Source organism: Aulonocara stuartgranti, assembly GCF_965226115.1.
Source record: "Aulonocara stuartgranti genome assembly, chromosome: 2".
Lineage (NCBI taxonomy): Eukaryota > Metazoa > Chordata > Actinopteri > Cichliformes > Cichlidae > Aulonocara > Aulonocara stuartgranti.
Genome location: NC_138940.1, coordinates 16,646,544 through 16,666,584, shown reverse-complemented (window position 1 = coordinate 16,666,584; position 20,041 = coordinate 16,646,544). Strand labels below are relative to the sequence as shown.

Here is a 20,041-nt window from a genome sequence, read left to right as displayed (position 1 = left end):
GAAGGGCGAGCCGAAGAGCATGAGGCATGCACATGGTTCTTGATTGCTTCTGTCTGTCAGAGGACAGCAGGTGCTGGAAAAGCAGTCCATGAGTCTGAGCTGTGGTGATGCAGATGTTCTACAAATGCCCCAAAGCACTGAAGTCACTGAGTTACAGTTTTATGGGAACAAGACTGAAGCTTTAGTGTAGAGCGAGATCGTGACTATTTAACTCAGGCATAGATGCACATTTACGGAAAAATAAGATTTACTTGCACAGAACTTGGACCCGAGGTTCAAGACCAGACGGAGAAGAACTCAGATAGCTGCAGTCTGTCCAGCAGAGGCAGCAGTGAGTCAGTCCCCATAGACAAACTTTAGAACAATGTTTTTATACTCACCTAGTTTTCAGTTTGCATTATTATGGGCGTGGCCTCTCTGACTGACAGGTGAACAGTGACACAGGTGGCTGTAGCTGCTAGCTGCCTGCTAGGCTTCACCTCAGCTACCTGGAGTCCCTGAACTGGACCTCTGGAGCGTCTTTATGCTGTTGCTCCATTCTGCTTTGGCTTAAACAACCCGGGACACAGAGAGGCTTCCGGTGCAGGTGTACGCCAGCAGCCATCAGTGACCATCACCAACCAGACACGCACTTATAATAATAATAAATACCATATACCCAAATACTGGACAGCTATGGTTAGCACTGTTGCCTGAGTTCTATGTCACATGCATGTTCTCTCCATGTTTGTGTTTCCTCCCACAGCCAAAAGGACTGAATGCATGTACCAGTGGCTGTCTGTGCCAATGGCTGTCTCTCTGTGTTAGCCCTGATTGGTCAAATTGTGTACGTTGCCTCTCGCCCTATGGTAACAGGGATAGGCTCCATCATGAATCAGCTGCTGGGACTGGGAGGGTTATCCTGATCTTATTGCTGCACAAAGTGCAAATGCTCAGCTAATCAATGTGTGCCCATCTTCCATATACAGTCTGTAGGTGGACTACGTCAATCCAGATGTTTAAAGTATTTTGTATTTGATGATTTTCTTCAGAGTTACCAAAATGTTTTTTATGTCTTTGATCTTTCTAACAGTAATAAGTAACGACACAGGTCACGTGTTTCTTCTCGTGTCATCGCTGCTCTCCAGTCTTCATTTATCCTCCAGCCACTGCGTAAGGGTTAACATCACAGACCCGCCCACAGGCGGTGGGGGAGGCTGTGATGGACCAAAGGGGGGGGGCTGTATCCAGGCTGGGACGTCCCATTGGAAATGAGCTGTGCGTAAAGCAGTACTGGAGTTAGATCGTCGGGGTCCCGCACACAGCTGACTTCTCTTCTGGTGTTCTTCTCTGAAAGCTGAAGGTAAGCGCTCTGCCTCCGACTCGTACAGACACATTTACACTTTTAGATGCAGTGAAACGTTTCTGCTGTTAGAGCTCTGTCAGTTGGAGTGACGGCTTTACGCAGAAGGGCTCTGCTTTGACACTTTTCCTCACACACTTATCACAAACACAGATGTCCGTTTTAACTTCAGCACATTCAACAGCTGGTACTTTTTTTCTGTTCCACTTTGTTGAATTTTGCTTTTAAAGGCAGGACTGTGGTCTGAGAGCAGCCACGGCTCCTTTGCCATTACTGCTCAATCACAGCCTGCAGGTGAACGAACTGAGAGCATTCAGACTGTGGAGCTATTGTGTGCCACATCGGCAATAAGAGGAGGGGGGCTGAGGGGGAGGAGGGATTCAGACCCTTTTTAATTGGACACTTTTGTTATTCTGATTCTCGATTTTCTGCTTTCCTCTCTTTGGTGAATTATTGTTTCTGTAAAAAACAATTATGTGGAAAAATGTGTGAAAATACAAAAACAAAGAGAGAAAGAAAATCGGACGAGGAGGAGGTGAAGCTGTGACAGATTCTAGTTTCTCCACAGTTTCCTCCTGACCCCCTCTGTGACCCCCTCCCTGATTACTCTCATGTAAAGGAATGCAGGTTGCCATGGTGATCGGTTACCAGCTGTTTCTTTGAGTTAGTGCTGATCCATGGTGCAGCAGCTGGATTGTCATGGAGCTCCATAAAGATTTTCACAGTTTGGTTAGAACAGCCTGACTGGGCCCATAGAGCCGTGACCCCCACCCCAGATCCACCCAGCAGCCTGAGGATAAACTAGAGAGCTGCACAGCACATATGACCATCATGACTTCAAGAATCCAAAACTTATACTGTGATTTTACGTAAAAGTACAAATCAGTAGTTTAACATTAGTGGCACGTGAGCTCTCATAATGATGATGGCTCTGCCTTTGGTCCCTTTTTGTGGATGGCAACATTTCCTGGGAAGAAAAAAAGGTCAACAGAAGAGACGTTTATGTAATTTTGCACCCAGCAGTTTGTTTTTTGTTGCATGAGGAAAACTGAAAAAATAACTGAAGATCTACAGGAACTCTTTAACCACAGGAACCTTCGTGTAGTCACACCTGAGCTTTACTGGACGATACTTTTCAGATATGCACAGATTAAATGAAACTTTAACTCAAACTGAGTTGAGTTTTTATATCTTTAGAAAATCTTGGGTTATTTCATTGCTCGCTGCTGTCTAAGGAAATGTGCTCAGTCCTTTCTTCTTGTGTCACACTCGGTTACATGTGTCTCAGTAAAATGTCTCCAGTCTCGTTTTGTGTGTTCGTCACACCTGTTGAGGATTTGTCCGAGATTTCTGTGGAAAGGCTGAAGCACAATGTGCCAGCATTAGTATGAGAGAAGTGCAGACACAGCGTCTCTGGCTGCTTAATTGTTGAGGTGGCAGGTCTGGACCGGAGTGGAAGGTGGAGGAGGAGGTGGTGGAGGAGGGGCTGGAGCTGAGGATGCTGTGAAAAGCCAGCTTGGCAATCTCTAGAAAAACACTAATCCCCAGAAAGGAAGGAGGGATTGTGCTACTGTCTGTGCTCAGCGCGGAGAAGAAAAATCTGGAGTTCAATGTGAGGAAGAAGGACGCGAGGAAGGAGACAGAGAAGGAGACATAAAAGTAAAAGAATAAAGAAATATGAGAACACACCAACAGACTAACAAGTCCTGCTGCTTAGAGGGAAAAGTCTCTTCAGAGTTCAGTCTGAGGTGTGACTGATTCATCGGTTTAAAGAAGCACTTCAGTCGAGGCGTGCTGACTTCTCAGTTGAATTTATACAACTTAAATCACCACAGCAGTCACCTCAAGGCGCTCAATATGGTGAGGTAAAGGCCAGACAATAATACAGGGAAAACCCCGGCAATCACACGACCTCCAATGAGGAAACGCTTGGCGAGCGTGGGAAGGAAAAACTCCCTTTAAACAGGAAGAAACCTCTAGCAGAAACAGGCTCAGGGAGGGGCTGCGACTGCCTTGGGATGAGGGAAGGAAGAGCGGAAGTGTGAGAGGGGCTGCTCTGACTGACAGGCTGAGGGACACTGCCATCAGTGAGCGGTACACTCCCTGTCTCTTGGAATTGTTTTGGTTAGCAGAGCAGTCGCCCTCTGGTGGACATTAGAGAAACTGCAAATCAAATCAAATCAAATCACTTTTATTGTCACATCACATGTGCAGGTACATTGGTACAGTACATGTGAGTGAAATTCTTGTGTGCGAGCTTCAAAAGCAACAGAGTTGTGCAAAATACAATAATGTAAACAAGCAAAATACAAGAATGGCTACATCTGAAACTAATACATATATGTACAATATATAATAGTATATGCATTTCTGGATGTGTATACTAAATATTTTTCTACGTGTGTGTGTGTGTACACATATTTTACAAATTAAATAGAGTAAACAATAAATAAAATACCGGTATATAAAAATATACAGAGTTGAGCAGGTGATACAGAGCAGGTGTCAGACCTGAACGCTACCACCATCTTTTATGCTGTCTGAGGTTTTAGCTCAGATTTAGCTTTATAGCCAGGGTAAGCCAGCCAGAAAGACACCTCACCGGAGTTAATGTTAGCTTACTTCCACGGTTATCTAAGGCTAATGTAGATAGCTAACTGATATGAGTGGATCAGGTATTTCAATGTCTGACTTCAGGTCAAGCTACGAGCAACTTTCTGTTGTCTGGTGTTTTATCCAATCAGAGTAAAGCTGTAAGAGTGAACATTAAATCATTAAAAGTTTATTAAAAGTTACATTTGTGTGTGATTACATCTGCTTTATTCTTATCATCTTCCAAAACCTTAAAAAGAATATAAATAATATTGAAGTAAAGGGTCTGTGACCACCATACCGAGCACATAAAGTCAGGATCTCCTGGTTTCCTGCTGTGTGTGTTGGATGAAGTGAAAGCGGCAGCAAATGTAGTTCAGTGTTACAAAAGTGGCCGAGATGAAAGCGAAGAGCGCTTAAAGCCGGCCTGCCCAGTGACGGAGCAGCGTGTTCCCTCTGATCTGTAGATATGAAGATTGGTGATATTATTTTACCTCAAATTACAGCAATCAAAGAGAAGAATATCAAAGATAAAATTATGAAGGGAAGGAGAGAAGGATGAAATAGAGTCAAACAGGTCATGTGGCGAGGGACTCGGGTTACAAACATCCGGACTTTTTCCACTCGAGTTCTCCTTCATTCTTCTCTTTGTGCTCAGCGGTGCAGGTGAATGGGACGCTGTGAAAACTGCTCTTTGTTCAGGCAGGTCGCTGGGAGGTCCCTGTACTCCCTGGAAACCAGATTCATCAGGTGTGAGCTCGGACTGAAGAAAGAAACCGCTGCAGCAGGCTGTGAAGATTAAACCTGAAGTAATGCAAGAATCTGTAATGAAGCAATCCACAAAGAGTTAATGTCAGCAGCTTATATTCAATAAGTGAAGATTTGGTTAATTTAGAGAGATTCTGGTAAGGAAACAGTCCTACTGGTCCAGGTTGCAGTGAGATTTGATGCATATTCAGGAAAAACTACTTACCTCATCCATCCAAAGACATGCAGCCCATCTGTGTGATGAATTAAAAAATCAACGCTTTTTTATGGGATTCTGAAGGTCCTAATGGAAAAGTAACATCTGCTATGGGCCAGGGGTCACGTGGTGGATGTTAAGAGGTCAGAAAAGTGGATGCTCTCCATGTCACCTCATATATCCCTCTAGGACATGTTCTGCTCATTTCCACTGACGAAAACTGGAAACCATCAGTGACTCAGTGACTGCTGCTGCAGATTCTGTTGGGTTTGCAGCATCAGCCACGTCTTCTGTCCTCAATTAAATCTGTAGTGTTGTTGTTTTCATTTCAGCTACTTAGAAAGCAGATTGTTTAAAGTCGTTAAAGTTCGAATCATAATCTTTCTTCTCTGAACCAAACACGAAGGAGGAGTACGGGCTCAGACTGTGGTCATAAATATTTTGTATTTGTAAATAAGACTGCATCGTTGTGAACTGAGCTTTGTGACCTTGTAAACCAAAATATCTGAAAACTTTATAGAGTTGAATGAATTTTATGAAGATGGAGGACAGCGAACACATGTTCGATAAAAGATGAAAGGGTATAGTTGTGGTATACCAATGGTCAGAAATACCATTATTACTTTAGTATTACTTTAACACAAAGTCGCACTGCGCTACAGAAGCGCCGTCGCCATCCTCCATCTTCAAAATGTTTTACCTTTCTGGGACCTGAAGCTCAGTGAAGCGCCCCTCCTACAGTTAAACCCATCTGCTCTCTGATTGGATTATTACATTTGTGATTGACATGACATTGATCAATCAGCTGACAGGAAGAAAAATTCATACTTGCAACTCGAGTTTTATGTGTAGGTTTTTGTAGACAAACTTTAACAAAAAAATTTGTAACTCATCAGTGTGATTTACAAGAAAAAAATCTGAGCCCATAGAGGAGACCCTCCAGTTTTCCTCTAACAGCCTGACTCAGGGTCTGCACTGATCTTTTACTTCCTGTCAGTCCTGTTCACTCGTCACAGACGGCTCAGCAAGGCTTTACGGCACACTCGGATTTCTGCCACCTGTTTGATGGACGGGTCTTTTGGAGCGGGGGTGGGAGACAGTGGTGCCAAAGGTCAAAGGGCAAACGCTGGAAGCCATCACAGAGGAATCTTTCCTTGAGGCGTCCGTCTCGATGGAAGAGAGGTTCTTCTTGTAGAGTTGAAGAAGTTATTGAGAAGCCAGCAGATTGAAGGAAACCGCTGTAGCTCACACTGAGCGAAGACCTTAGAAGCGAGATGATCTGAGGGCCATGCCGAGGCAGGAGAGTCAAAGTTAGGATGCGTCTGTGTTTTGCGTGCATCATGAATGCTGACCTTCCTCGTTCTGTACAGCGTGTGTGTCTGCAGAGCACATCACACACAGAGGAAACCGCTGTTCATTCTCAGTGTTTGCTTTGCACAGCTGTTTGTCTGCAGACGCACTGCGACAGGTTGTTTATCCAGGCCCGCCAACCTGCCCATTATGACACCAAGGAGAAGAAGAAAGAACCTGTGTGAATCTGCTCTCTTTGAAGGCCTGCTGGGAGAGGAGCAGCTGCAGAGGGAAATGTCTGCATCACTGGAAGATCCAGCTTGGGCTGTTTACGCTCGCTTACCCAGCTGAAATCCACTGGTGGGGAGGGAGAAAGGCCCCTTTATGAGCCTCAAGTTTCCCTTTTAGCCTCACCGTGTTTGATTATGTGAGCGGCTTTCCAAATAAAATAATTTGTTTTGCTGTTACATCAGCATGTCCGGCCTCCCCTTTCCCGCCGAGCCAAGCCCAGTGGCTCTCTGGCCAAACGAGAATAAGTAAAAGCGATGGGAACACCACGTCCCTCCAAATCAAACACTCGCTTTCCTGCTTATTTTCTCTTCTTGCTGCGATGACACTCAGCCCAGACACTCTGCTTACGATGTGTCAGAGGCCCTTACTTATGTCCCGTCTGCAGAACATCTTTTTTTCTTTCTTTTCAAAAGGTGCAGAGAAGTGCCTTTGTGCAGGTCATTCTCCGACTGCTGCCAGCTCTTCTGTAATTTTCCACATCTGAGCTGCTTATGACTTCTTAGCCTTCTGAAACAGAGGACACCTCTGTGCCGGTCCTGCCTGGACTCTGAGCTTAGAGCAAACGATCTTTTATAGCTGCAGAAGCAACGAGCAACTCTACACATCAGAATTATTCTCCTTTTCCTAATACGACCCAATCCATGTCAGGATTTGACCCTAAGGGATGCAGTGCTTAACCCCCGTTAGACTTCAGGCCAAAGGAAACAGATTTCATCTTCTGAAACAGAAACAGGAAGTGATATCTGTTAACTCACCCACCAACTTAAAGGTTTTTCAGGCCTCCATCAACAGCAGTGATAATCAGAGCAAGCTCAGGTTCTTAAATAAATCCAGAGGACAGCATCAATTTGAACCACATGGAAACGTTTAAAGAACAAAAGAAAGTTGTTGCTATGATTCCAGACAAGTAGGAAAGCAAAACGATAAGAATTAGAACCATTTTTTCTTTGTGATTTATTTATTAATTAAATATATTTCTTCTGCATGACCAACATGTAATAATAAAAAACTAAACTAAATAAAGAAAGCCCTGCTAAAAGTCCATTTCCCTCTTGGCCAGCTTCAGGAAGCCTACAGACGGGCAGCAGCAGGACTTTGTGACTTTACATGAATGTGTGCACTTATATGCTGATACATTACCACCCTGTATCAGCTGATAGAAACCGGTGGGAGTAGAAGGAAATCTGGTTCCTTAAAGCTGCAAATTTAACCAAAAATCAACGTCTGTCCTTCCTAACGAGCACTGCTGTGAGCATTTGGAGCCGATTGCAGACAAACGCCAATCCCCGGACTCGTGTTTAGCCTGAAGGTTCTTCAAACAGATTTACTCTTTTCTGCATGTGTCGCAAAACGTTGCTCGACTCAGCCTCTTCGTGTCTACAGGCCTCGTGCTTTTCATCAGCCGGGCACGGTGTCAGCTTCAGTGTTTTCACAGTCACGCCATTCAGCTGCAGCTATCTTTGACATGCTGGGAGGTTTAAAGCTGCAGAGGAAGGAGGGATCATTCGTTTTTATTCAACTGTTGTTGGTTTCAAGCTGCTGCACTCTTATCCGAGGCGCAGGAATTCCAAGTATGCACAGCTCTGTTTGCTAAGTCTTATTATCCTTGCTGATCTCACGCAGCCTTTAAACTGTGTCCGCTCAAAACTGCAGATACTGCCTTGTGTTTTGGGGCGAATTCCATTTCTTTTCAAAATCCAGACACAATAACAGAGGGAGGAACTTTGATCTGTATGGTCTGCTCCTTCTCATATGTTTGATCTCACAGATTCTTCCCCTGATGTCTGGGAGAAGCTTGATGGAGGTGCAGGATGAGATAACTAGTAGACTGAGCAGCGCTGCACTCTGTTGCAAACAAAGGAGGCTTTATTCAGTCCTGGAGACATGACACAAAGAGGAGACAGAAGCCGGGATGAGTTTCCAACAGTGGTTCCTTAGAGGAGACACAGAGAGTCTCTTTTCACAGGAAATATGCACTGTCTGTTATCTTTGACACACTCGGGGTGACAGAGCTTACTGCAGCATGTGCAGCACTAACACGCCAGCGTATCAAGCGTATTTTGGTAACTGCACAATGACCTCTCTTCGTGAAGGTGGCAGAAGGTGGTGGCACCGTCACCAGCACCTAATAAAGCTCCCAGCTGGTGTTGTGTTTGGTTCCACCTCTAAATACACACTTTGTCCTTACCAAAGGCGTTGCCACCGCAAACGCACAGACGCCAGCGTGTCGCTCCATAATCGAGCCTCTCTGTCGCTCGGGTGTGAGGACACGAGCAGCAGACACACCTTTAGGTTTCAGCACAGATCCTTCAAAATAAGTTGGTCAACTGATATTTGAATGAGTCCTCCTAAAACTCCAGCGAATCTGTTTCTGCAGGCCTCTCTCACATCCACGTCACCTCATGTCACTCTCAAGTGTTTCACAGGCGGGTGCCAAGTCCTGTCTCACCCTTTAAAAGACCCCAAGTCACATATCAGGGCCCTGTTATCACATATCTGTCATTAGGGTGTAAATGTGTGTTTAGCTGAGCTTAATTGAGGCTGGTCGATCCAAACACTGGCTGGTGCAAACGTTGCCTCAGGCTGCTGTGAGAGAGAGCGCACAAAGACCGGAGCCATTTCCACCCGAAGAGCATGACAACAGGCCAACCCGGCCTCGTACGGGGACCCCGGTTAGCATTCGGTCAGACTCCTGCAGCAGAGCAAACGCCTCTCAGAGGGAGAGATGGTTCTCAGAGCGTCACAGACCATCTGAACCCAGCGTGTCGGGAAACAAAGCAGACAGTGAGCGCTTCTGTTTGGGAATCTGGAGCGCTTCCATCAGCGTCAGAATCGTCCCACAGGCTTCTGTGGTCGTGAGAAGAACTGCAGGGCTCTCTGCCAGAGGCGCCATAGTTTACACTGATTCTAACAAGCGAAAGAAGAAGCAACAAAAACTCTGCTTTACTTTGAGTGAGCACTCACACAAAGCTGCGTACTTAATCAAGTGTCTGTGTGCGTTTTTGTCAGCTCATCATCTCTGTTTGTCTCCACAGACTTTGAAGATGAGGGTGTGGATCGTCTTCCTCCTTTGCCTGGCTGGCCACGCCAGGGCTGCTCCTGTAAGTCACACATGCCTGTAAGAGTGTGTGTGCGTGTGTAGATGTTTACGTCTCGATAGCATCTTCCTTTCTTTGTGTGACCTCTTTTCTTCTTTCCTCTGCTGTGACTTATCGTGTGTGCGTTTCTCTTCGACGTGTGTGTGTGTGTGTGTGTGTGTGTGTGTGTGTTTTCCTGATGGCCAGTTCCTCCCCTGTGAGTGTTTCTCTACTGTGTGTTTGTGTGGACGCACTCACATGACTTCTATGAGCAGCCACAAGCATTTAATAATGTTTAATGTGTGTGTGTGTGTGTGTGTCAGGCTGATGAGGAGCCCATCGTGGAAGAGCCTGGGACTGAGGAGCCAGTTGTTGAGGTGAGTCCAGATGTTGATATTCTTGCCGTCTGTGATCATCGTCCGTCACACAAACAGGAAGCTTCAGTTTCCATAAAACACTCCATAAGGATTCCTCTGTAGCCTTCGTGGATCTGTGAGAAACCCTGGGTGAAAGTCTGCAGAGGAATCCTCTGGCAGCGAGTGTAAGTGTGACCGTGATGTCTGTGGGAAACATTTGCTCTCCCGTATGTCTGACGTATTTTCTGAGCCACGCAGCTGCTCGGAGATGATGCGATCTGCAGCGGAGCTTTAGGGTTCATCCGCAGCGTAGCCGAAGTTCGAGGCGTTTTTCCACTTGTGACTGCAGGAGAGACTGCTTCTGTGAAGAAATCCGTCCAGCAATAAAATCATCAACAAAAACTTGTTGTTTTTTGGTTGCTTTCTAAAAACATGAGCCCAAAGGACACAACGAAGTGTTTTTACAAAGAGCTGACACATGTTTGAGACATGTCAGAAAATAACCAAGATCAGCTTAATGAATCAGTCATCTGTGCTTCTGCTTTTGTTTCTGGGTCGTGACCTTCTTGCCTCGTCAAAGCTTTTAAAAAAAAGCCTGGGAGCTTCTGTTTCGTCCTTGAAGGCGTCTCAGGTTTTAAAGCAAATTCCACCCAAAACCGACACGCAGCGACTGAAGACGTGAAACGTCTGTGCTTTTGCCTTTTCAGGAAAGCGCCATGTCACACACGGCAGCGCCTATTCTTTCAGTTCCATCCGCTCAGGTTTCTTTCCGTGATATTCCAGAAACATTCCTGCAGCAGAGCATAGAGTCTTCATGAGAACGTTTTATGGTTTCCTGCTTCAGAGGTCCAGTGGGACCAAAGATCCCACAGCTGTTAATTTTAGCTGCTCAGGAAGCCATTACTCCACATGTGGCCCCAGCTGTGTGTTATTGTTGAATATTATGGTCTGGCTGCTCCCAGACTCTGTTTGGCCTTCAGGGAGGAACCTTCTTTAGCGGTGATGCTTCAGCTTGTTTTTCCCGTCTTCAGGAAACCAGACGTATTTAGGCGGTTTGGTTTAAGTGGACGTCAGGCAGAAATAGACCCGAACACAGCTCAGACCTCAATCTGAGCGCTTTATGATCTGATCTCTGACCTCTCGTGTCCTTCAGGAGACCGAAGTGGGGGCCAATCCAGTGCAGGTTGAGATCGGAGAGTTTGACGAGGCCATCGACATTATTGAGGATGTTGTCACTGAGAGTAAGTTCACAAACACACTCACTTCCAATCAAAACTTTAATGTCACAGTTAATGTCCTTCTGTCCCCTGATGGGTGGTAACGTGGACATGAAAGATGTTGAGATGCTGAAGTCAAAGCAGATGTTCCTGCAAACCTGCTGTAAACATTAGAATGAAGGATTTGATTTCACAGCATTTGTGGCTGTCTGAGTTTAGCAAAGCCTCAAACTGGCAACTCAAATGGCCGTAATGACAGACTCCCTCGCTCTGTAATTACACATTCCACCCACTTTAAGAGGCAGCTCAGCCTATGAGCTGCACACCCTCACTTAATAATGCACAGCAGGTCAGCTACGAGCCGCTGTGTTCTCACTGCAACAGCTGACAGCAATTTGGTGATTATTTGATGATTTGTATATATTGTGCTGCTCCTTATATCTTAACATATTGTATTGCTAATAGTCTAGTCTGTTTTTGTTTTTGTTTCTATTAATGTTACTGTACTGGAGCAACCGTAACTCTCATACTTTCCCTTAATAAAGTATTCTGATTCTGATTCTGACAACCAAAAAGGACAGAAGAGACGTAAAGAAGGAAAGATGGAAATGCAAAAATGATGCAGATCTGCCTTCTTTATGTCCACTTTAAATAAAAACTACATTTTGTCCCTTGAAGCTAAAACCTACTGTTTCACTTCTGTTTTCTCCACAGATGCCTGTCTGAACTACCACTGCAAGAAGGGCAAAGTGTGTGAGGTGGATGAGAGCAACACTCCCATGTGTGTGTGCCAGGACCCCTCTACCTGCCCACCGGTGGAAGGAGACTTTGAGCATGTGAGTTTAAAATCAGCCCGAGTGTTCCTGACCTGAGTGGTGTGACTGGCATCTGCGGCAGGAGCTGAAGCTGTGCAGCTCTGCGTGTTTCTGCATGAAGAGATTTTGTCCTCTCTGCAAGCAGAAAGAAGAATTTTAGCATTAGGCCAACTGTAATCTGATTGGCCTGCAAGCAAAGCAGAGGAGCCACCGGTGGGCGGAGCTTCTCTATTAGGGCTATCTGGTGTCTGTGACATCACGCAAAGCAAAGAGTAGAAAAAAAAAAAAGAATTCCGAGCTTTTAGTTCAGTTTGTTTCAGGAAAATCATATTTTCAAACTAAAGGGCTGTTTTGGTCAGAAGCACACGTGTGAGGACTCGTCTGTCCCTGCAATGTCACTGCGTTGCAGACTGAGCTCTGCTTTCTCTCCTGCAGATTTGCGGCACTGACAACAAGACCTACGAGTCCTCCTGCCACTTCTTTGCCACCAAGTGCACCCTGGAGGGAACCAAGAAGGGCCACAAGCTGCACCTCGACTACATCGGCTCCTGCAAACGTGAGCTCTCACACTCTGCATGGAACCGTTCAGGCAATGATCCATTATGGCAGGGTATAAAAACACATGATCTGCAGACCATGCAGAGATTTTCCTCTATTCATGAGGACTCAGATTAACAGACTAACACGTTGTGTTCTCTGGATGCAGGTCTTTAGCACAGTCTGAACTTGGCTTCACAGATTTGTCCAGTTAAACAAAGTTTTAAATCAGAAATGGAAACAAACTGTTTGTTTCCATTTCTGATTTAAACGGTCCTGAATCAGCATGCAAGTATTTTAGATGGTATCAGTGAGCATTAAGTAAGCTCACAGCGCGGCTAAGTGGAGTGCCAGAGGTTTCTTCCTGTTAAAAGGGAGTTTTTCCTTCCCACTGTTGCCAAAGTGCTTGCTCATAGGGGGTCATATGATTGTTGGGTTTTTCTCTGTATGTATTAATGTAGGGTCTATCTTACAATATAAAGCACCTTGAGGCGACTGTTGTTGTAATTTGGCGCTATATAAATAAAACTGAATCGAGGAGGACGCTATCTCCTTTAATCTGAGTGGATACAGCAGGAATTGAAGCGCTGAGCCTTCGGGTGGTCTCGAGTGAGTCTGAGTCACTGAGTAAAGGACGGGATGGAGGGCGTGCTGCCTCCACCCTGGTCACACCCAAACGTTAATGTTGGCTTCGGGGAAAAAGCCTCTTTAATCACGTGTAAAGCACTTAATTATTTGAACCTGTTTGCAGCATTTAAACTAATTCTAGAAGATCTGAAGGATGAGCTGCAAACCTCCAATAACGCACAGAAACAAAGATGAAACTGAGATAGGAATTATATCTGTGGATGCATGAGGACAAAAAGGAGTTTGAAGTGGCTCTGCAGTAAAAGGAGTGCAGCTTTTCTGAGATTTCAGGGAGAACCTCTCCTAAATTTATCTGACAACTCGACTGGAATTTTATCTCATCTGGATTTCCAGCTCATGAATTTGGATATTCTTGTATCGCTGCTCCCATCTTTTGTTTCGACATAGTGCATTTTGGTTTCTTCCTGTTTCTGTTTTTTGGTTCGGTGTTGATGGTTCAGACATATCTGAAGTTTAGTTCCCAGTCAGTTCCCCTGCCTCCTCCCCGGCGTGCCAATAGGCTGAGCTCAGGTGTGTCAGAGCACGCTAGTGATTGATGGGTGGGTCTGACTGTGGCTGTGGCTCGGCGGCGTTCAGACGTGTCCCAACACGCGAGCTATAGAACACGATACACAAGCTCAGCGCGAGGAGAAGTGTTTGGGCTCCAGGGTTTAAATGGAGATCACGGCACTGTTCAGTACACCAAAGTACACCTGGGTGTAGCCGTCACTTCTAACCCTGCATCATCAATGTTTGAAACACTCATGCTTTGATTTCCAGCATCACAGACGTTTGTGCAGGTGTAGAGCCCAGCAGTCAGTATGAGTCTGTGTCTGATGGTGCTTTTGTCTTGCAGTCATCGAGCCCTGTCTGGACAGCGAGCTGACAGAGTTCCCGCTGCGTATGAGGGACTGGCTGAAGAACGTTCTGGTGACGCTGTACGAGCGCGACGAGGACAACAACCTGCTGACCGAGAAGCAGAAGCTCAGGGTGAGAACAGACCGGCTTGTTGATCTGTCCTTTATTCTGTTCACAATAAACTGTCATCATTTTAGACGGCAGTCACAGACACAAATGTTTCAGGTTTCATGATGAAACGTAAGTTTAAAGAAGTGTCTTTAAGCACATTTGTGCTTCGAGTGCTTTGAAATGCGGTCGAACAGTTTGAGGATTTAACCTCAGCCTGAGGAAATAAGTAGTAAACCTACAAACATGATAAAACAGAAAAAAGCTTTCAGGCTCTTTATTGTTGCACGTCTGCCACTTCCAACATGACCCGACGTGAACTCCTCCGTCCGACGTTTCAGGTGAAGAAGATCTACGAGAACGAGAAGAGGCTTCAGGCCGGTGATCACTCCCTGGACCTGCTCGCCCACGACTTCGAGAAGAACTACAACATGTACATCTTCCCCGTCCACTGGCAGTTCGGCCAGCTTGACCAGCACCCCGTCGACGGGTATGTAGGGGTCATGGGGAGGGGGAGATGATGCTGCGTCTCACCAACTAAAGGCCAAACTTATCCTTGCTGTCCTGTTTGTTTGCTTCCAGATATCTGACCCACACAGAGCTCGCCCCTCTGCGCGCGCCTCTCATTCCCATGGAGCATTGCACCACCCGCTTCTTTGAGCAGTGCGATGCTGACGCTGACAAATACATCGCCCTGGAGGAGTGGGCCACCTGCTTTGGCCTCAAGGACCGTGAGTACCGAACACCTGACAAATCTAATACGATCCCTCGGACTGTGGGACAGAGTTTTTGGGTGGGTAGGGCGTGACCCGACGAGCTCACTGTTCTGACCGTGTCCTCTCTGTGTTTCTCGTCTTTGTGTTTGCAGAGGATGTGGACAAAGATCTCATCATCTGAGTCGCTCTGACCCGCAGCAGCAGTATGATGTCTCTTATTCGCTACTAACGGGAAAAGGTGCTGATCCCTAAGTTAAACAAACAAATGACAGTAACGGTGCTAATTGCATTTCTATTTTTTATTTCTCAAATAACGGTCTTTCCTACCTATACCACTAAAATCAATTAGAAGAGAGAAATGTGCACAGCCTGTACTAACCCGATGTGTTCACGGATCTTTGGATCGTCCACGTGTGGAACAAAAAGCTCCTGTAAAAAACAAAAGACCTCTGATGTAAATCTACGTGCTGCCAGTGTTGTATTCATGCTGCCATGTGTTCGGGGCTTTAATTGGAGATGGCTTTGAAGTGTTGTGAGCGGACAAAGCTGTAAATTGACAATAAAGTTTGGAAATAAATGCTCCCTCTGCTTGCTTCCTACTAAAATGAGCTGTTTAGTTTTTGCACTCTTTCGGTGGTGGACTCTCTTTTTTTTTTGTCATTTGATGTATTTTGGTTTTTGATCTTATGACTACTGCTACACCAGTACATTGAAAGCAATAAAGAGGATATATTGTTATGACGAGGGGAAAATCTCGCAGGCTGAGAGTTTTTCTCATGTTTCTACTGACGCTGAGAGCCGGAGCGATCTCTTATCCATGAATAAAAAACTATGAAAAGATCTGAACATCTCTGCATGCGTTCGTATCTGCATTTCTTTCTCCCGTTCTCTGGAGCTTTTACTAAAGCCATCTGTTTATGGGCACGTTTTTGGGAGAAGGACGTCCTCTGTGGTGTCTCCTAACTCCACCTTTATCAGCTTTAAATACTCTGATTCCCAATTACACCCCCCTCTTTTTAAAAAAAATTATTTTTTTACAGTCTTCCCTTTGCAGTAAATGCAGTAAATAGTTTAAACTTTTTCACCACCACTATGAGTAGTGTGGAGGATTAGTAGAGTGGAGCAGATCCCAGTCCCTCTGGCGATGAACAACTTTTAGCCAAAACGTTGCAGCGCATGATGCAAATGACCTGAAGCCCTAAGAATCAGAGCTGCCAGCTGTGAAGTGGAAGAAGAAGAAAAACAGACGGTCCAGGATTAGGCACATGCAAAGTCTGTATAAAAAAGATGGCTATAGCAGCTATAGTGGGAGCATTACCGCTTTGACCATACCGCCGTTTCCACCGTCTCCACCATCTCCATCTTGGCGGCAGAAAGACCTGGATGTGATGACATCGTGCATCGTGCTCATTGGCTACTCACCTGTGACTGACAAGTCGTGAGTGAGCGGTTTGATGTCACAGTTAATAAAGTCTGATTAGGATTTTCAAAACAGGCTACATTTTTTTATTCAGTGGGACCCAAAACAGTCTACAGGGGTCACAAAGCTGAAACCACAGCTATCGCTCCCTGGTGGCTTTCATCATGCATCAAAGGTTGGTGCCGAGTATCAGGTAGATATTTTTGGAGAACCACAGAAACAGCTGGATTTTACAATATTTATTCAGTATCTCCAATTTAATCCAGCTGTGGGTTACGTGTGCACCGAAGGCCTTTTTACTGTGATTTCACTCAAAAGTTGTCTTATTTTCTCAAAAACAAACAAAACTTTTTTGAAAGTGTGACTTCTTCAGCTGTAAATATTATTGTTAGACAAGGTGAACGTCTGAAATGATCCAATGATATTGAATCTCCAGACGGAAACCTTCTGATTTAACATTTGCAGGGTTTGTGTTGTATTTTTCCTACAGCTGGTATCATATCAAAGCCACATGAGGACCACAACTTTATTAACAATTATTTGACATAAAAGCTGAAAATGAGACTAAAATTGAGAAATCACTGTGAAAATGCAGACGATTACAGGCCTCTCTTTAGACTGCACTCATTAAAACACAGGAGTGAGCTCGGAGCGTGAGTGCACGACTTGCAGCTGCGTGCCTGCTGACTGTCTGCAAAGCTGCTCGTGGTCCCCCGGGAGACCGGAGAGGGAGAGGTGGTGCACCCGGTTACCGTCTCCACCCGTTCATCCAGACTCCAGCGTCAAGTATGTGAAACAACAGCCTCGCCTCGTCCACAAAGATTCCAGCCCCGCCTCCGAGCCGCAGGGGGAAAAAAGCTGTGAGTACAGCAGCGATTTCATCCAACAGACGAAGGTTTACTGGAAGTTTGAGTCACTGCAGCTGAGGTTAGGCTGGGAGGGGGGAGAGGTAGGTTTGTCCCGTTTTAAACAAGCAGAGAATATGAAGCTCAGTCCTGCAGAGGAAACAATCCTCATTTACACAGAATAAAAGCCCTCTGTGCTGCTGTGAGGCCCTGTGTGCAGTTTAAGGGCACTTTTAACATGAAAAGGACCATAAAACTGACTAAAACAAACTCTGTGCAGCAGCCCATGGTCGTTTGTATTTTTGATATAAATGTCCTGTGTTTGGCTGATGTCACCGCGGGGCTCTGACGTTTGTGCAGCTGTGCAAAAGTCAGTGTGGGTTCGTGGTCAGACGGTGTTTGGAGGCTGCATGTGTAACAGAGTCATAAATAACATTGTTATAATTACACAAAATGTGTTCTAAACCCCCAAACTTCTCCTTTTATACCTGACTTTTAGGACCTCCAAGCCTGTAGTTGTGTTCATTATCAGTTAGAGCCCCTCCTCATTCTTTTCTTCTTCTTTGGTGCAATACTATAAATACAGTGTACCCCTTTTGCCTCTCCCCTTTTTCTACAATTCCCCTGTGGGAGAGGAGCTGGAGTGGGCAAATTATTTACTTGGAGGTCTTTCTTTCTTTTACCTTTTTTATCAGACACAACGCAGAATCACACCGGTTACACTTGGTGCCGCTGACCCGTCACATCGCCAATCCGCGATCCACCCCTCCTCCTTCTGCTGCCGCTGTTTTCCCGCCTCCTCTCTGCAGCTGTGTGCCAGAATCCTGTGCCCTGCGCTTTGACTCACAGGTTTTTATATCGCGTGTGTGATCGATGCCCCGTAATTTGGCTTGCAGGCATCTCTGTCACGTGTGAACTTAAAGGGCAAATACGTAGGTGATCATTTCTGTCACTGTTTCATATTGTTGCCTCAAATTATACAGGCACGGATTGTAATTTTTTTTCTCTATTGATATTGGCTTTTACAGCCTGTTTTAATTGAGAGGAGAAAACAACATTTTATTTTCTATGGTGTTTTGATTCTTTGATGTTTTTTTTTTCTTCTCCCCACATTTCATTGTTTTGTGAAGTTTTGCATAATTGTGTGTGGGGGTTAGGCTCGTTTTTTTTTGCTGTTGAACAGTGATATCTCACTTGGGCCAACATGTTAAGTGAGGAAACTGTGGATAGCGCTTTGCCTGATCTGTTCTCTGCGGGGAGTAATATGACCTTTGGTTTGGGGAGGGGTCATCAGATTGCTCCAAAGTTTTTTGGGAGGGGTAGGCCAGTAGTCCCGGGTATTGGTGCCCACACTGTAGACCAGCCAGTGATGCACTCACCATTAATGCCAGCAGCTAGCTCCACACCAGCTGCTTGCGAACGCCAAACACACACCCAGGCTGTCACTAGTGACATGTTGAGCAGCTTGATCACTGACTTAGCAAAGCAAATTGGGGAAAATATCACATCCTCTCTTAACTCTATGCACCAGCCAGCCCCCACCCAGCCACAGTCTCCCCAGAATGTGCCCTCGAGCTGCAATGACCAGTCCCAGCTGAAGGTTGTTGTTCAGTCAGACACCAAAGCTCCACCATACTTCAAGGGTGACAACACAGATCTATTTCCCATTGGTGAATGGGAGGACATGATGAGATGTTATCTGCACAGAATCAGCTGTGACACAGATGAAGAAATGTTTGCCATATTAATGTCTAGACTAACTGGCAAAGCCAGAGATGTGGTCAAGGTGTCACTTCGTTGCCGCCCTGAGTTGAATCGGAATGATCCTATTACTGCTGTGTTTGACATACTGAGGTCTAACTTCAGCGACTTGACATATTCCAGCCTGCCCATGAAAGATTTCTACAGTACTGTGCCACGTCCAGGTGAGAACGCCATGGATTACTGGATCCGGTTGAACAAGTCTATTGATGCTGCTGATGAGTGTCTCCGCAGGCGCGGCAAGATGGTAGAGGACCCCAGTAGTGAGGTTGTTTCGATGTTCATTAATCACTGTCCTGACCACAGTCTTACGTTGTCTTTTCAACTGAAGGCCCCTGAGGAGTGGACTGCAGCTGAGGTTCAGAGCCGTCTGGACAACTATGTGAGGAAAATGAGACAGTCTAGTGTTTTGTCTCATAATACAGCAAGTCTGTCCATCCCGCATCAGAGCCCTGTCGCTGTTAACAGCCAGTCCCACTCCAGCGGTGCTCAAGCAGTCCCAGTAACACATGAGCCAGCCTCGTATCCTATGCCCTCTGTTCCCTCTGCAGCCACATGTCAGCCTCTCTCTTCTGATGGCATGGTAAGTGTGCAGCAGCCCTCTGCTTGTCCTCCTTTGACTCTACATGTCATGCCCCCATCTTTGCCAGTTTCTGGCCCTCCTCCAGCTGAGCCAGGTGTTCAACAGATGGTAGCACTGTTTGACAAGGTTCTGTCCATGTGCACTGCATCACTAGCCACTGGTCCTAGGTGCCCACAACCCACAGGTCATTCCCATGGGCACCGCAATGCTCATCGTGCTTCGTGCAGAGTGTGTGGCTCACATGAACACACAACCCATGTGCATTGTAGGCTGTACAAGCTATGCCACAGCTGCTTTGACCCTGGACACATGAGGCGTGAATGCCCACAGTTGCACCAGAAACCAAGCGTTTCAGTCCCTCCTCCCACCGATGCTGCTTTAAACTAGCCAGCCCATGTAACGAGAGGGGTAGCATGGGCAGTGTTGATGAAACCCTCAGAAATGCAACAGACCCAGAAGCCATATATGTTAACTGCTGTAGTAGCCTCTCTGATGAGAAGACTGTTATTATGGGTTCACAAAGAGTTGGCAGGGCTAGTGAGTTGTTTTACACTCCAGTGTCGGTCAGTGGCCGGTGTTCCCTGACAAGCATGCTTGATTCAGGAAGTATGTCATGCACACTAAGTGAAGAGGCTGATAGCA

General features: G+C 45.8%; 1 protein-coding gene across 1 annotated transcript; it reads left to right on the top strand.

Moving 5' to 3' along the window:
* Nucleotides 1–1,212: 1,212 nt before the first annotated feature.
* sparc (secreted protein, acidic, cysteine-rich (osteonectin)) lies at nucleotides 1,213–15,367 on the top strand. The gene is made up of 10 exons (XM_082551708.1): nucleotides 1,213–1,342; nucleotides 9,515–9,580; nucleotides 9,880–9,933; nucleotides 11,066–11,153; nucleotides 11,844–11,965; nucleotides 12,380–12,500; nucleotides 13,965–14,098; nucleotides 14,416–14,564; nucleotides 14,657–14,805; nucleotides 14,943–15,367. The coding sequence occupies exons 2-10, from the start codon at nucleotides 9,524–9,526 to the stop codon at nucleotides 14,969–14,971; spliced, it is 903 nt and encodes a 300-aa protein (XP_082407834.1). The 5' UTR covers nucleotides 1,213–1,342; nucleotides 9,515–9,523; the 3' UTR covers nucleotides 14,972–15,367.
* The last annotated feature ends 4,674 nt before the right edge of the window (nucleotides 15,368–20,041 follow it).

Bases quoted from the DNA above. Each gene is read 5' to 3' on its own strand.
- sparc (XM_082551708.1), top strand. From the start codon at position 9,524: ATGAGGGTGTGGATCGTCTTCCTCCTTTGCCTGGCTGGCCACGCCAGG. The intron at 9,934-11,065 runs GTGAGTCCAGAT...CGTGTCCTTCAG, and splicing joins CTGAGGAGCCAGTTGTTGAG to GAGACCGAAGTGGGGGCCAA. The intron at 14,806-14,942 runs GTGAGTACCGAA...TTGTGTTTGCAG, and splicing joins CTGCTTTGGCCTCAAGGACC to AGGATGTGGACAAAGATCTC.